At 47.5% G+C, this 16,074-nt stretch overlaps 1 protein-coding gene across 1 annotated transcript in view; it reads right to left on the bottom strand.

Annotated features, from left to right (window-relative positions):
* PCF11 (PCF11 cleavage and polyadenylation factor subunit) overlaps positions 1–16,074 on the bottom strand; it is a 297,241-nt gene that overhangs the window by 218,970 nt on the left and 62,197 nt on the right. The window contains exon 10 of the mRNA XM_086933915.1: positions 7,184–7,303. Coding sequence (XP_086790041.1) covers positions 7,184–7,303 — 120 coding nt within the window. The remainder of the gene's footprint in view (positions 1–7,183; positions 7,304–16,074) is intronic.

Here is a 16,074-nt window from a genome sequence, read left to right as displayed (position 1 = left end):
GGCTCATGCACCTGTGCCCACACCTCTGGCATAGGGCACCCAGCTAGAGGGGTGACTTTAGTATGCCAGGGCAGTGGGTTGTGTGGGCATGGCACACAGGGATGTGTGCCATGTCGACTCTTGGTTTAGCTCTGTACCTAGACACGCAGCCTGCAAAGGCAGTGTGTGGGTGTCAGGGTACAGAGCCCCTGAGGGTGGCACAATAAGTGCTGCAGTCCTCAGGGGCCTTCTCTGGTCACCATGCCCTGGGTACCATTTACTAGGGGCTGACAGGTGGCCAGAGATGCCAATTGGGTTTTAGTTTCAACACAGCTTTTAGGGAAGGAACACAGGCCCTGGGTACCTGGTTGGCAGGGACCCAGGGCACACTCAGTCAAAGCACATCAGCAGTTCAGAAAAAAGTGGGGGCATACCAGTGCAATAAAGATGGCATTTCAAATGAGGTCGCACACTGCTCGTCCCATCAGCGTGTGACCCCGGAGCATGATGGTCGATGTAGTCGGTATCAGCGGGTGCGCTTCTACCCGAGTCTTGTGTCTTCAAGGTGTTCACTGGTGTGCTTGCCATCCCTGGACACGTGTTTTGAGGTCATTACCTCTCATCAGCAGGGATTAGGCGGGTGCAAGGGGTTGCTGCGTGGGCTGCCGAAAATGTTCATAGGTCCGGATACCTCTTGTGGCGCGCAGGTGCGTTGTCTCGAGGTCGTCACCTCCACCGGCTCAAGGGAGCCTGTATAAATAGTCGTTCCAAATGAGGTCGCACACTGCTCATCCCATCAGCGTGTGACCCCGGAGCATGATGGTCGATGTAGTCGGTATCAGCGGGTGCGCTTCTACCCGAGTCTTGTGTCTTCAAGGTGTTCACTGGTGTGCTTGCCATCCCTGGACACTTTGCTCAAGACCCAGGCAGAGGCGTACCCGCTGATGCTAACTACATAGACCACGATGCTTTGGGGCAACACGCTGATAGGACAAGCAGTGTGCGACCAATTGGACTTAAACTTATATTCAAGCTCCTTGGAGCTGGTGGGGCTGACGAGACGGGTTACGCACCTGCGTGCCACGAGTGGTACCGAACCTGAAGATATTTTTTGGCAGCCTATGCAGCACCCCTTCACACATTCCTACTCCCTGCTGACGAGAGGCAACAACCTCGAAACACGTGTCCAGGGATGGCCAACGCGATTTGGATTTTTTGCTCAAGACCCTGGCAGAGGCGTACCCGCTGATTCTAACTACATAGACCACAATGCTTTGGGGCAACACGCTGATAGGACAAGCAGTGTGCGACCAATTGGACTTAAACCAATAAAGATGGCACTTTCTCACATCCTCAGAGGCCCATAATTGCTAGATTGCTTAATTTCAGAGATGGGGATACAGTACTGCGCACCACACGTCAACAAGGCTCGATTACTCATCAGGGCAATGCGTTGTAATTTTACCCAGATTTTACGGTAACGGTGCAAGCTGCTCGGAAAGAATTTCAAAATGTCAAGAAAGTGTTGATAAAAGAGCAAATCCTTTTTGTCTTGCTCTATCCGGCTAGATTGCGGATTGGGGCTGCGGATAGCAGAAACATTTTCACGAACCTAAAAACACGCTATGGAGCACGCTAAATCTCTGCGACGCAAACGAAACTCCTCAGCTCACACGCCGGATGTCGATGATTGAACATTAAGAGGGTGTGTGCTTTGTAACACAGTGGTACATATCTGACCCTTTGGGTACTTAATGCTGAGAGGAGGTTCTGTAGGTCTTTTCCAAGGGAGGCGCAGTTTGTTGTTAGGCCTGCATGACTTACAAGAGTGCCTGAAGATAGGTGGCGGTGGTTCCTGGGTAGAGACGCCGTTGTGGGTTTGTGGAGGCACTTGTTACCATGCGATACTATAATCCGGCACGTGTCTAATGAAGCCTGAGCACCACATGTACGATATTGTGTTGGGCCCCCAGCATAAGAAGGTTGTTGAATTGGCTATAGTTGTGGGAAGCGGAAACACATCGGCGACCCCCTACCAACCAGACCTGGGAGTGGCTTTCGCCGCTACGACCCCCGATGGGTGATCCCAACCATATATAGCATTTCCTGTTGCTGTTGTTGGGTTGGGAGTTACATGAGGGTCAAGTCTTTGGCAAATTGGGGTTGCTGAAGAGGGTGGAGGTAGGGTGGGTATGTTCTTTTGTTTTTTCACCAAAGGTACTGTACTTGGAGGTCAAAAACATATATAAGTTGTGTAGCTATAGGCACATGTGCTCTGAAATGGTCAGTTGTTATGATAATGATTACCACTATAGATGAAAGGGGGAAACGTATAAATGTATTACTTGGAACGACCGTGGTTTAAACACGCCCAATAAAACCAGGCAAGTGTTAGCGCAACTAGATAGGCATAATGTAAAGATTGCTCTGCTGCAGGAAACCCACCTTCGTAAGCATACGGAAGGCAAGGTGGCGTGCTGTTGGGCAACTTATCGGCTGGCATCATCACACTCACATATGCGAGGGGGGTCCTAATCCTGGTCAAGAGGGGCGTCCCCTTCACTGCAGTACAGACTACCGTAGACACAGAGGGCCGCTGGGCTATGGTACTGGGGAGATTAAGGAGAGTGCTAGTGATAATTGTTAATACGTATGGACCAGTGGTAGATGACAACGCCCTAATTGCAAATGTTTAATGTTCTGCGCACATGGCCCGGAGTCGGCGCTCCTGTGTGTGTGTGTGAGGGAGGGGGGATCTTAACACTCATCTCAACCCACGTGTGGATAAATCTAACCCAGCTGGTGCACGGATGGTTAAAGTTGCACAGTGTGTAAGGGACGCATGCTGGAACTGGGACTGGTGGACGCCTGGCATCTGCGAAAGCAGGTACCGACAGCACCAGCTTTTAATAGTTGGTCTCGTCTGGACTACTGGCTACTGAATGAGGAGGCAAATGGATGGGTAGCTGAGGTTCACACGATCCCGAGGATTTTGTCTGATCACAATCCGGTTCTCCTTGAATTGACCATACCCACCAATCAACACGGGCCGTTCACATGTCGATTTAGAGCAGACGCACTTCTTGATCCGATATATGCTGACACTGTCAAGACTGCTATCATACAATATTTCGATTTAAACGTGGGCTCGGTGGAGAGCCAGGCGACCCTTTGGGAAGCCTTTAAGGCAACGATTAGGGGGACGTGTATCAGTACTTCGGCGGGGATCCTTAGAGACATTAGGGGGAAACTTACTACACTAGAAAAACAACTAGGGGATCTAGAGGCCCAATACGAACAAGTGCCGTCTGCGGAAACACTGGCCCAATTTCACGAACATATTTAGGAATATAACTCACTAGCAGAAACAGAAGTAAAGTATTTATCCAAAAGAAATGTGGCCAAGACCTATGGCGAGGGTGGGAGACCAGGTAGGACGCTGGCAAATCGGTTGCAGGATAGGGCGAATCACTACCCGATCGATCATATTATCGATGTTGATGGAGAGAAGTATTATTCTCAACATGCAATAGTGGAACAATTCCGGAAATTTTATGCCACTATGTACATAACATGGGGCGTGATGGGCGAGAGTGCCAAGGAACGATTATTTAAATGACACGGCCTGTGCATGGTTGTCAGACATTCACAGGAAATATCTTAGTCTACCAATTGATGATGTAAAGGATGCTATATTATCCCTCCCGAACAATAAGGCCCCTGGGCCAGATGGCCTCACTGCAGAGTTCTGTAAGGCATATGCGGACCTTATTGTACCACATTTGTTAGAAATGTATGCAGAAGCTCATGAATCAGGTGTTCTCGCTCCCTCTTTACGACAGGCCTTAACTATGATCCTATTAAAGAAGGGTAAGCCTCCAGAACGCTGCGACTCATATCGCCCATTATCCCTTATAAATTTAGATGCGAAAATATTAGCGAAAGTTCTCGCCACTACATTACAGCCCCTGATGCCACTCCTGGTACTCCCAGACCAAGCCAGGTTTATCCCGGGGCGCTCTACTTCCCTTAATCTACGCACTATTTGTGCCATATTTCATGAACTCAATCCTGATTTGTCGGCCATTGCAGTGCTTCTAGACGCTGCAAAAGCGTTCGACTCTATAGAATGGCAGTATATATTACTAATTTTGCACAGAATGGGGTTCCCCCTGGTCTTCATATGCTGGATACAGATCTTATACACTGAGCCTTCAGCTAGAGTTAGGGTGGGCGGCCTTGTATCGGAGCCATTTAATATAGAGCAAGGCACACGGCAAGGGTGCCCCCTTTCCCCACTTCTTTTCGCCATCGCACTGGAACCGTTGGCGTGTAAGATCCGACAATCTCACAGGGCCCCAGCGCTAAATTTTAATAACCAGCCAATTTGGATTTCATTATATGCGGGCGACATGCTCCTTTATGTTCGAGAGCCGCAGCGCTATCTATCCCAGGACATACATGAATAGATCAAATTCAGCCAATTTTCAGGACTCCAAATAAACTGGGAGAAGTCTGTCATTATTCCTTTGACGACGGTCACAGCCTCACCCCAGGTTGAATATCCACTGGTCTGGTCCGTTGAATCAGTCAAATATTTGGGGGGGGTGGATACACAGAGGTTGTGGTCAGAGAGAATTATGGCAGAGCCTACGCAGCACTGGTTCAACAGGTTGACCGCTGGGTTTGTCTGCCACTGTCTCTGGCGGGCCGCATAGCCATAATAAAGATGGTCATCCTTCCTAAGTTTTTGCATTTATTCTGCAACATTCCGGTCCAGCTGACAAAGCACTTTTTTTTTGAACAGTCCAAACTCAGTTTCTAAGATTAGTTTGGGGAACCAAAACATCAGAGAATTAGCTGGCGCACACTGACCCGAACATACGAGAGAGGGGGGGTTTAATGCCCCGGACTTTTATGTGCATTACTTATGTGGACAAGCACTGTATGCGTATTTTTGGTTTAAACCTCATGACTATATCCTGCGTGTGGCAGTGGAGGAGAGCGATGCTCATCCTGTTCCTTTACGTAGTATCCTTACACATGTTAATAGACGGACACCCAGGGAGGAGATTAACACGTTAGATGTCACGATTGCAGCATGGAAGACGTGCGAATAAACTCCCTCTATGCACCAGCATTGCTCATAGCTGGACACGCTGCTTTATCTGTGGCTCAAGATTATGGCTCGGTCACTGCACTTAGAGAGGCAGGCCTCGCACTTCTGAGAGACCTATTCCCTGATGGAAAGTATATTACGAGTGATGATTTAGGGTACATACAGAACCCCACACTTTTGTTTTAGTTCACCTGCTATAGATTGAGACAAGCAGTGAAGGAACATTCTACTGGTTTCCCTGATGAGCCAGAGACACTGAAGGCATTGCAAATGGTGATCACAGCTCCAACTAGGACGAAGCTGATCACTAAACATTATAAAGCAGTTCAAGATGACACTACCCATGACATGGACAAGAGTATGGCACGCTGGAATACTGTAATAAACCCCCCTGTCACTGAGGTAGAGTGGGAACAGATTTGCTTGCTAACAGGGCGCCTGACGTCAAATAGTAAATTTACGAATTATCCTTTTAAAATTTTTACACCAAGTATACCTACTCCCCAGACATTGAGTAGGACGGGACTTAGAGAGGTAGACCCTTGTAAGAGAGGTGGCAGAAATGGAGCTGGCTTTATTCATCTGACCTGGCAGTGTGAGCAGGTACTCTGTTACTGGGAGAAGGTTCTGGCTCTTATACATACCATGACGGGACTGGAACTGCAATGCACGCCATTGGTGTGTCTATTGGGATACGTCCCCCAAATAAAAGGCGTACTGGGTAGGTTTGTGGGGGAGGCCCTTCTATTGGCAAAGAGGCGGACCCTGTTTACATGGGACAGTAGACAGAGCCCAAATGCTGATGGGTGGATTAAAGATATGGTGTACTGTCGAGATCAGCTGGAGCTCTATGCCGAGGAACTTCCGGTTTCTTCCAAACCAAAAAAATATTATGGGCCCCCCTGCGAGAATACCTGCTGGACCGCAGCGAAGTAGACTCTGATTAAGCAACACCTGCGGTGGAGTGTTTTCAAGGGACTGTAATACGCGGATGATTTATTTCTTCTGTATTTTGTGGTACGAGTATACAGTCATGTATATGCCAGTTGGACACTGATCTAAGAAAAGTACCTACAATTACTTGCTGACCACAATGTATTTTGGTTCTGTTGGATGAGAGTTTATGTAATGTATGTGTAATGTATGCCAATGGGGGGGGTATATATATATATAATATATATATATATATATATATATATATATATATATATATATATATATATATATATATATATATATATATATATATATGTGTGTGTGTGTGTAGGACTAGGACACTCAATAAAATACAAATTAAAAAATAAAATGTTTAAATACCTGTAAATCAACTGTACGCATTTCAAAATACATCAGAAGTTATGTAATTAAAAATGAAGCACTTTTTGTATTTCTGAATCATCATGAAAACAAAGATTTAATTCGGATCAAGACACTTACTTGCGGATGCACAAATTCTAAATATTCACAGAAATAAGAATTTCACATATCATTTATGCGCTATATAATTTGATAAATTTATGTCTGTGCAATATTAGTAGCAATTTCAATGGAAAATCTGCTGTCCAAATGACCGTGCGCTTCCGTAAGATGCTGTAGTAATATTTAAGACAAGGTGCTCCAAGACACACTACCAGCTACATACTACCCAATTCTCACTCGTCAAGGATTTCAGCGATGCGACAATGTCAGCATCCCAACGCTAAAAACTGTTCCAGAACCACTAGTGCATTGATGCTGAACTATGTCCCCAAGTACAGCTTTAAAACAAACCCTCCTAGGTGAACCTTCCAGTATATATATATATTTTTTTTTTTAACATTACATAGCCATTTCAATAGAGAACGTACTCACTAGCATACACAATCATCCCACTTATGGGCGACTTTCCCATATAAATTAAGAAATATAGATGTGACCTAACGGAGCAAATAACTTGATCTTCTGTGCTCAGAATAAGATTAGGTCTACAATTAAAATTGGAAAGTGTGACTTTTACTTTACTCATGTTCAAAATACTAACATGTAACCAGTGTGCCTTACTAGACGCAACTGTGAGAAACCTACTGTGAAATAATATATACTCACGTTCTGAGGAGGATTCTGTTTGGGATGACTTCAGAATTCCTGTAGATAGTAGTTTTGAAAATAGCTCGTTTACATCAAGCTGGCCAAGATGATTTTCAGAATAGGGAAATGGAGGGGGCCCTTAAATAGGGTGAAAGAAAAATTAACTTTTGTAGACACTATTTTTAGGCAACAATTTATAACACATACTTTCCATAAATACAATTTTTCACATTTTCAAGATATAGATGCACGCAGTTAGGCCTATTTACTACCCACAGATCCTGGCAAACGCACAGGCCACTCAAACATAACAAACTCTCCTACTGCATTCTTCCTCAAAAATATTCCTGTAGCTGAGATTTCCAGAACATAACCCCAAAGATCTATACATACATTTACCACATATTAAAACTTACATTCTGGCCAGGTGTCTTAGGTAATTGACCATCTCTTCTTCTGCATCTCCAAGTTTCCATTGTTTTAGGTTTATTTAGTTATCAACCAGTTAAGTGCTCAGAAGAGTACCAAGTCCAACATTTTGCATTTGATCATGTTGCCCTTGAGTCGCTTTGTCGCACCACTCAATATTACAGAACACAATAAAATGGGGGGCGGAGCCGAGCCGGGCGGTCGTGATCCATCTCGGCTCCCGGCTCCGGCGCTGCTCGGGAGCTTGGTTTGGCGGTTCCCCAGTGGCCCGGGGGCTGTTTTCGGCACCCATAGGAAGCAGAAGGTGCAGGGCACCGGCGGGGCTGCTCCGATCGCCCCTGGTGCCGCTGTAGCGGCTGGATCTGTGAGGAGACGCGAGGAGAGGACGGCCGCGGGCAAAATGGCGGCCGGACCCTGATGAGAGCGCCGATGACCTCAACTCTCTGTGGGAGGTACGCTTGACGGGCGAAATCTGAGGGACGCAGGGGCTGCCTCTAGTTGAGGATAGTCTCCGGGGGCTTCTGTAGCGGCAAGACACCGGGGGCGGCCCCGGCTACAATCTGCCTTCCCACGCATGCCTGACCTTAAAATGGCGGCCGGGTGTGACTTGCAACTATCTGTCGGCGCCTCTACTTGACCATCTGGCCCCAGCGCTTACTGCCTCTCCCATAGGCGACCCCGCAAGCTCTCTCTGTGTCTCATACCTGCGGGGGTGAGCCCTCTTAAAGGATCCCTGGCAGTGACCCTCGCCTGCATCTACCTCTACGATCTACCGGACATTTGCAGTGCCTTATTGTGAGGTGCCCACCCGACGACAACAACCCGGGAGGGAGGGTCGCTGGCTGCTCGCTGATTCCCAGCGGAGCCTCCCGCTAACATATCTGGCCAGGGGATGCACAACTGGCCCCTAGTGCTGCGGCGGCTCCCCCTCGCACCACCCTCCTTGCAACTCGCCTGGACCTAAGATGGCGGCCGCCAGTGACCGCAGAGCGAAGATAGCCGCCACGCGGGGCCTGCTCTTAACATGCCTGAGCAGCGCCCCATGGCCAACGCGGGACCGCACCAACACCTCCACCACCTTGCGCACTCTCACGCCCACCGAGCCGGATGACCGCAGGCTCTCCAAGATGGCGACGCACCTGCGGCTGTCCTCCAACTTCATCTCCCACCTGGGCTTCCACCTTCTCTCCTGGACTTCTTGTCTTCTGTTCTGTCCTGACCGACACCCTGCTGCTGTTGTCAGACAGTTTCTCTGGACTCTAGCTCTCCTCCCACTCCCTCATCCTTAACCCTTTTCCCCGTAGATGATCCTCAAATGTTTCTTCCCTTTGCTTCATCTCCCACCTGGGCTCCCACCTTCTCTCCTGGACTTCTGGACTTTTGTTCTGTCCTGACCGAAACTCTGCTGCTGTTTTCGGACAGTTCCCACCCTCCCTTTGTGCTGTGACTGCATCCACACTTATGGAGCTCTGCTCTTTGACTTATTGTAATAACTCTAATTAATGGTATTTGCTCTAGAAATCGCACCAAATACCATTCCTATGTGACTCTTAGAGCTTATCCAGTCATATCCCCTCCCTATGTATATAGAGATAACTCTAATCACTAGTGTATGCAGTAGACCTTTGACCGATTGCAATAATGCTAAGCTTTAGTATTCGCTGAAGTCCTTACACCATATACCACCCCTATGCGTCTCCTAGAGTTTAACCAGTCATATCCCTTCCTATGTGTATGTAGTTGACTCTTATCACTAGTGTTTGCAGTGGACCTTTGTACTCTCTACCACCCCTATGTGACCCTTAGAGTGTTTCCAGTATATCCCTCCTATGTAGATAGAAGATAACTCTAATGACTAGTATCCTATGTGATTCTTAGATTGTATCCATGTGTATCCCCTCCCTGTGTTTAGAGTTATAGCTGTAACGACTAGTCGCCTGTGTGACTGTTGGAATATAGCTAGGTGTATCCCTTCCCCCGTGTGAAGAGATAACCCTACTCACTAGAACAAAAAGAAACGTGCTCCTGAAATGTGTAACGTAACTGATTCTATGTAAAGTGCTTTGATAACATGTAACAGAACTGGTGCTATGTAAAGCGCTTTGATAACCTAATCGGTTCAAGTTCCTGAAATGTGTAACGTAACTGATTCTATGTAAACTGCTGTGATAACATGTAACGGAACTGGTGCTATTTAAAGCGCTCTGATAACCTAATCGGTTCAAGTTCGCGCTATAGAAAACTCTAAAAATAAATAAATAAATAAATAGAATACAGTTGCACTGAATATAAAAGTTGAGCAAAAAAAAATGGAGATAAGTTAGTAATTCCAGCTGCACATGGTTTTGGAGCAGACAGGAACTGGCTCTAGTTCGAACAGGAATAGTTCAAGTTCATTCAAGCTAGCAGGTTAGTCTATCTCTAAAACCCATTTGACAATACTTGAATACTGCAATCAGGTAAGTTTGTTGGAAAACTAAAGGCTATGTGAACAAGGCACTTTTCAGGACCATCGAAAAGATCGCAAACAACGTTGGTTAAACCTCAAAAAGATGCATCGTGTGTCCTCTAAAACTGAAAGCCTTGTACTTTGGTGGACACTAAAAATCTCACCAACACTGCACAGAGAAGAAGCTCCTCCCAAGACAAGCCTTTTTTGAAAGACGCTACATAGCAGGTTCAAGAGGGCATTTAGTTGCATGGCTATAGACGGTCTCCAGACTGAGGGAAACTGTAGGAAAGTGCCCCTTTGACATCGTCACCCCCCACCAACATGCAAACTGCCATTGCAGGCTGTGTGCCATGGTGGAGAGAAAAGTGAATACACAACATGGTATACCCCTGTGTGCCATGCCTGAAGACAGCATGCAGTACAGGTCAGTCACCCCTTCAAGAGGCCTTACAGCGCTACTGCAGGGTGCACTATACTACATCGGTGGACATATCAGCATGAGAAGATATGCCTCTATGATAACTAAGTCAAATCTTAGATAATACAAGTAAACAAGAAGCCATTTTGAGTACATGTGCTGGACACTGGTAAATATGATACATGTTTCCCGGCTACATGATGGCTTTAAACCAGAGATGTTCGGTATCAAATATCTCATGTTAATAAACCCACACCGATTCCAGTGATGGATTTATTAATACATGCACCCAGAGGGCACATAAGAGGTGCCCCCTGAAAACCAACAACTACTAGTGGGCTGTAGACCCTCTGCAGGTGATAGCCAGCCCGCTCTCTAGGTGTTGTCATAGCAGGATAAATAAGTGATGAGCATATCAAGTCAGGAGGCTGCGAAGGCCTCTGCCACCTTTGATATGCGACCCAAGCCTTTCCCAGACGGGGGAAATGCCTCCCTGCTTCCTGGTCCCCGGGCCCATTTGGCACCAGGATAGGAGGGAAAATTAGGTAATCAGGAGGCGTGTCCCCCCACCCAGGGAATTAGGTCGTCTGGGTCCGGGCCACTTCCCAAAGGAAGTGGTCATATAGAGGGTGTAGACACCCTAAAAAGGTAAGTAGCCCACTGGCTATTACCTTGTCACTTCCATAGACGCCCGTAAATTGGGTGGTATTTAGGTGGCACCTGTAGGAAAGTGCCCTTTTTTGCATCATTGACCCCCACTTTTTGCCTGATGTTGATGCTCTTTGACTAAGTGTGCCCTTCGTTCCTGCCAACCAGGTACCCAGGTCCTAGGCTCTTTCCCTGAAACGGTACTGTTGCAAACCCAACTGGCAACTCTCTAGCCACCTGCTAGTCCCTGGTAAAAGGTACCTGAAGTACAAAGGGCACTGTGACTTGGGAAGACCTAAGGACTGCAGCACATACTGTGCCACCCTTAGAGGCCCTGTACCTTAACACAAACACTGCCATCGCAGACTGCGTGATTTGGTGCAGAGAACAGTGAAGACCTCAGTGCCTTGCCCCCAAACTGTATGTCAAATTGGCTATGCCCAATTGCAAGTGCTGAGCATATCTCTAAATCCTTAGCAGATGGCACCTTGAGCATGCAAGCAAGAAGGGTACCCAGGGGCTTACAGCACTGACTGCCCACCCTGGAGAGCACCCAAGATCCCCCAAGTTCTACCAGTCCGCAATTGCAGACTGGTAGACCAGTTGTGCACTACTAGCCCGACTTTGCCATTGAAAGCAATAGCAAAGCCATAACTTCTCTGGACATGAGTCCAAGTCACCCGTCTGGCAGGTCTAGTAAGCCCAAAACGCAGGGTGCAACTTATGACACAGGCAGGACATGTACTTTACATGTCCTGACAGTTAAACACACAAGACTACCATCTTTACTGTGGAAAGACTTGGTCGTCCAATAGGCTGGTACTGGGTTACACGTTGACCCCTCAGCTGTGCTAACGCCTTTACAGTGCTAACAAAGTGGACACCCAAACAACTCGTATCATTACGCTCAACTTATCTCAAATCGAAACTTATGTAACTTGTTGCAGTGTGCAGCTTTAGCTAAGCTGCCACTTTGTTGCCTTGAAAACTACTGGGCCTTCCTGGGCACACATGGAGTCTGCTCCACAAGCACGCTTTCTGCCCTCCTGGAGAGACTTGCCTATGACTCTCCGGAATAAAAAGGAGGGATTGCAGGCCAGGGAGGTGTCAGCTCCCTCCTGCAAGATGCCACTTAGGTGTCAGTCCCAAAAGGCAGGCTTCTTGGGTGACGCTGCGTTTAAAGAGCAGTTCTTGAACACCAGGGGGAGGCCTGCCCCATTGTTGCGGCTGACAGGCTAGCACGAGGAACAGAGAGGGGGAAACCAGTTTCCAAAGGGGAGTGTAGCCCTAAGGTAGTCAGTGAGGTCTGTACACCAGGAGAGGGGTCAAGTCATTTGGGAGTAGGCAGAATGATGCATCCTAGGATAGCCACATGTCACACTTCCCAGAAAGTGGACATCAGATAGGAGGGAACCTGGCAGCCAATTTGCTACCAACCGCATCCTGTCCTGAGGCCGCCAGGCCTCTGATCTCGACCGACTAAGAAAAAGGACACAGGGAAGACTGCCATGCTACACCAAGGGAACAGTAAAGAGGCAGCAACGACTTGGACTGCACCTGGTGGCTAGCAAAGAAAGGTACTGTGCCTGCTGTGTCCTTCTGAAGGACAAGTCGTCTCCAGAACCCAGTCAAGCCAGGACAACTCAAACGGCTAGCTGACTGGCCTCCTGTTCGCAGCACAGGGACACAATAGCTTAAGATGCCTGCTGGGGCAAGCTGTTAGCTTAAAGTCGACGGGGAATGATGCTGGGAGGATTGCGATGGCAAATAACAGTAAGGAGATCTTTGCCATTGTCAAGAGCTTTCTCTCGCCTTGTGCGGAGCAAAGGACCAAACAATGGTGCGAGGAGCGGTCTACCTTTTTTGTGGAAATTATATCAAGGATTCAGGACAGCGTGGGTACACATTCTAGCAAAATTGGGAATCCTCCTGCGGTGTCTCCCCTCGTTTCCAGCGGCCCTACCCCTCGGTTTACACTATTTATGCCCACTGAGGAGCCCAACATTTTGGCCATCTATCAGATCTCTCAAGTCTGGCTCTCCGACAGATCCCTGCCCGGCTCGTGTATTAGCTGGGGTTGCCGAGGAAGTCTGTCCTGAGGTAGTGGCGATTGTTAATCTCTCCCTCCGGACCGCCACGGTTCTCGTGCGATAAAAACAGGCCTAACTGTTACCTCTCCTCAAGAAACCTTCGCTGGACCCCTTGGCTCCAGCTAATTATCGGTCTATTTCTCTCCTACCAGCGCTGGCCAAAGTTTGTGAGAAGGTGGTTTTTCGGCAGCTTGAGACCTCTGTTGAAACATCGGGTGCCTTACACCCAGCCCAATCTGGGTTTAGAACTGCCTATAGCGTGGAGACCGCTCTGGTGGAGATGTCGAAAGCAATTAGGGAGTGCCTGAATGAGTGCGGCAGGGTTGCCTTGATTTTACTGGACCTCTCTGCCGCCTTCGATACGATGCCACACCAGCTACTCCTTGCCCGGCTATCATCTATCGGCGTTGCTGTTCCGGCATGGGAGTGGGTCAAATCTTTGATGGATGGTCGTACGCAGCAGATCTGCATGGCACCCTTCACATCAGGAAACTCTCTATGGGGGTTACTCAGGGCTCTAGACTGAACCTCTTCTTTTTATTATATATTTGACCCCTTTGATTTATCTGGCAGAGCTGGGAGCAAAAATTATGGCGTATGCGGACGACACCCAGTTGCTAGTTAACTGGAGGGGCTCGGATCTGGACACTAACATCACCCAGACGTGCCTAGCGTCCGTATTTCGCTGGCTTGCACAGGCCCATTTGAAATGCAATGAGGACAAGTCAGAGGTTCTCCTGTACGGCCAGTTCCCTCCAGCCTTCAGACAATCTCTGTGGCCTCCAGACTTTTCTTGTCCTAACTCTAAGGGAGGCCCGGCAAAAAACGTAGGGGTGTGGTTCAGCGAGGATCTCCGGTTCGCTGATCATGTGAAAAAACTCACCGGAGTCTGCTTTGGCACCCTCAAGGCCTTAAGGTTTTTTCCCCTGCTCCCAAAAGCGGCCAAAGAGACTGTAGCCCATGCCTCAATTCTCTCTTGCCTCGACTATGCCAATGCTTTGTTCATTGGCATTCCTGGGTATTTGTTGAAAAAACTGCAAATTATACAGAATGCCGTAGCCACACTCCTGTTCAACATCTCTAGGAAAACCAGTGTTCGGCAGCATTTGCGAAGTCTGCACTGGCTGCCTGTGGCCCAGCGGGTGCATTTCAAAGCCCTTACCCTTTCGCACAGGGCCCTCCATGGCCAAGGTTCTGTGCATCTCAGGAGGCGCTATGCTTTTTATGTGCCTAATCGATCCCTGCGGTCTGCTTCTCTACGTCTGATGACTATTCCTCGATTTCATAGATCACGTTTGGGGAGCCAGTCACTTTCGGTAAAAACAGCAGCTGCCTGGAATGCTCTACCCTCGGATCTACAGCACATTCAAGACTTCAGACTTTAAAAAAAATGCTTAAAGACGCATCCGTTCAGCGAGCTCTTCTAAATGGCTCTTTCTTGCTCCACCCTAGTTCACTCCTGTGCCAGGACACTCTAGAGTATTAGTGTGCGATACAAGCTCTTTATAACAACAAGCATGGGAATCTATGAAAGTTCCCATTCTGGAGTAAGGAAAGTTATTAACCCAGGAAAGATTGGTTTGTGACAGACAACGAATGACTGGTAGTCCAGTGGCAACTGGACATCAGCCAAACCGGAGAGGACTATGTGAGACGTTGACCAAGCCAACAGGAAGCCTGTGAGAAAGTGGCTCAATATATACTGGACCAGAATGAGGTACAGTGTGTATAGAGTCCACAACCCCCAGAGGTTAAGGTCAGGACTGACCTTACTCTCAAAAGTGGTAGCTTGGTCGAGCAGTAAGGCAGTACCAGAGGACAGTGTAAAGCATTTGTTGTACACACTCAGGAAAGGATTTCACACACTCAAGGACTGACCTCCAGGCCAATTGTTTTTATATCTTAAGATAGTGGTTTTATTTTTGGAACCAACAGGTATCAAAATATACTTTTCTCAATAAGAGTACTCCTGTAATGACTTTGCAAGGAAGCAATGAAGTTTGTGAACACAATAGATACAGGGGTTGCAGTAGGCAACACAATTTTAAACACACTTTAGCATTGAGCTGAATGGATTGTCATCATAAGTACAGTCGATTATAATACAGATTACTTTAGTAGTTCCAGGACTAGATCCTAGATTCATTCCTGGGGTCTAAGCTGAAAACAGATTAGCAAAAAGGTTTCAGTTACTGTAGTGAATTTTCATGAATATAAAGCGGTTTTAAAAGTTCACACTTAAAAACTTTTCAATGAAAATCTGGCAATGTTATCCAATGGGAGAAAATTCAGTTTTCAGGTAAAGTACGATTGTGTTAATTTTGTAATCCAGTATTGGGCTCCTAGGGCCAGCACTGGGGTCTTAACTCAAAACAGGCAGGTAATTGCGTTTCAGTATTTCGTATGATTTTTAAAGAATATTTCAAGTTTTCAAAAGTAGACACTTCGAAGAAATTTCATAGAAAAGCAGACAATGGGTTCCTATGGAGAAAATACAGATTACTAGTAAACCCGGTAAGGATTACTTTTGCGGTTCAGTACTGAGCTACAAGGTACAGTACTGGGTTCTCCCCTGATCACAGGTACTTCAGAATTCGAAGATTTAGAAGATTTTTCGAGTCAAACCAGTCAATGTTATCCAATGGCAGGTAAGTGAGTTAAAGGTTTCCAGGTGAGTACTTGGCTGGTGAAGTTAAGGTTCTGGGCATAGACTCAGGGGTCCCCCAGGGCCAGGGAAGTACAGTTGGTTCACCCCCAGCGACTCAGGGGTGGCCGGGTGCAGAGGCAGTTAGGCCCAATGTTATCCAATGAGGCAAAGGGGGCCTCTGGTTGTTGGCTGCTGGCTAGCAGGCCAAGTGGCTTTGGGAGCTGG

Source organism: Lissotriton vulgaris, chromosome 8 (assembly GCF_964263255.1).
Source record: "Lissotriton vulgaris chromosome 8, aLisVul1.2, whole genome shotgun sequence".
NCBI lineage: Eukaryota > Metazoa > Chordata > Amphibia > Caudata > Salamandridae > Lissotriton > Lissotriton vulgaris.
Note: the sequence above shows the minus strand (reverse complement) of the source record. Positions and strands in the feature narration are given on the sequence as shown.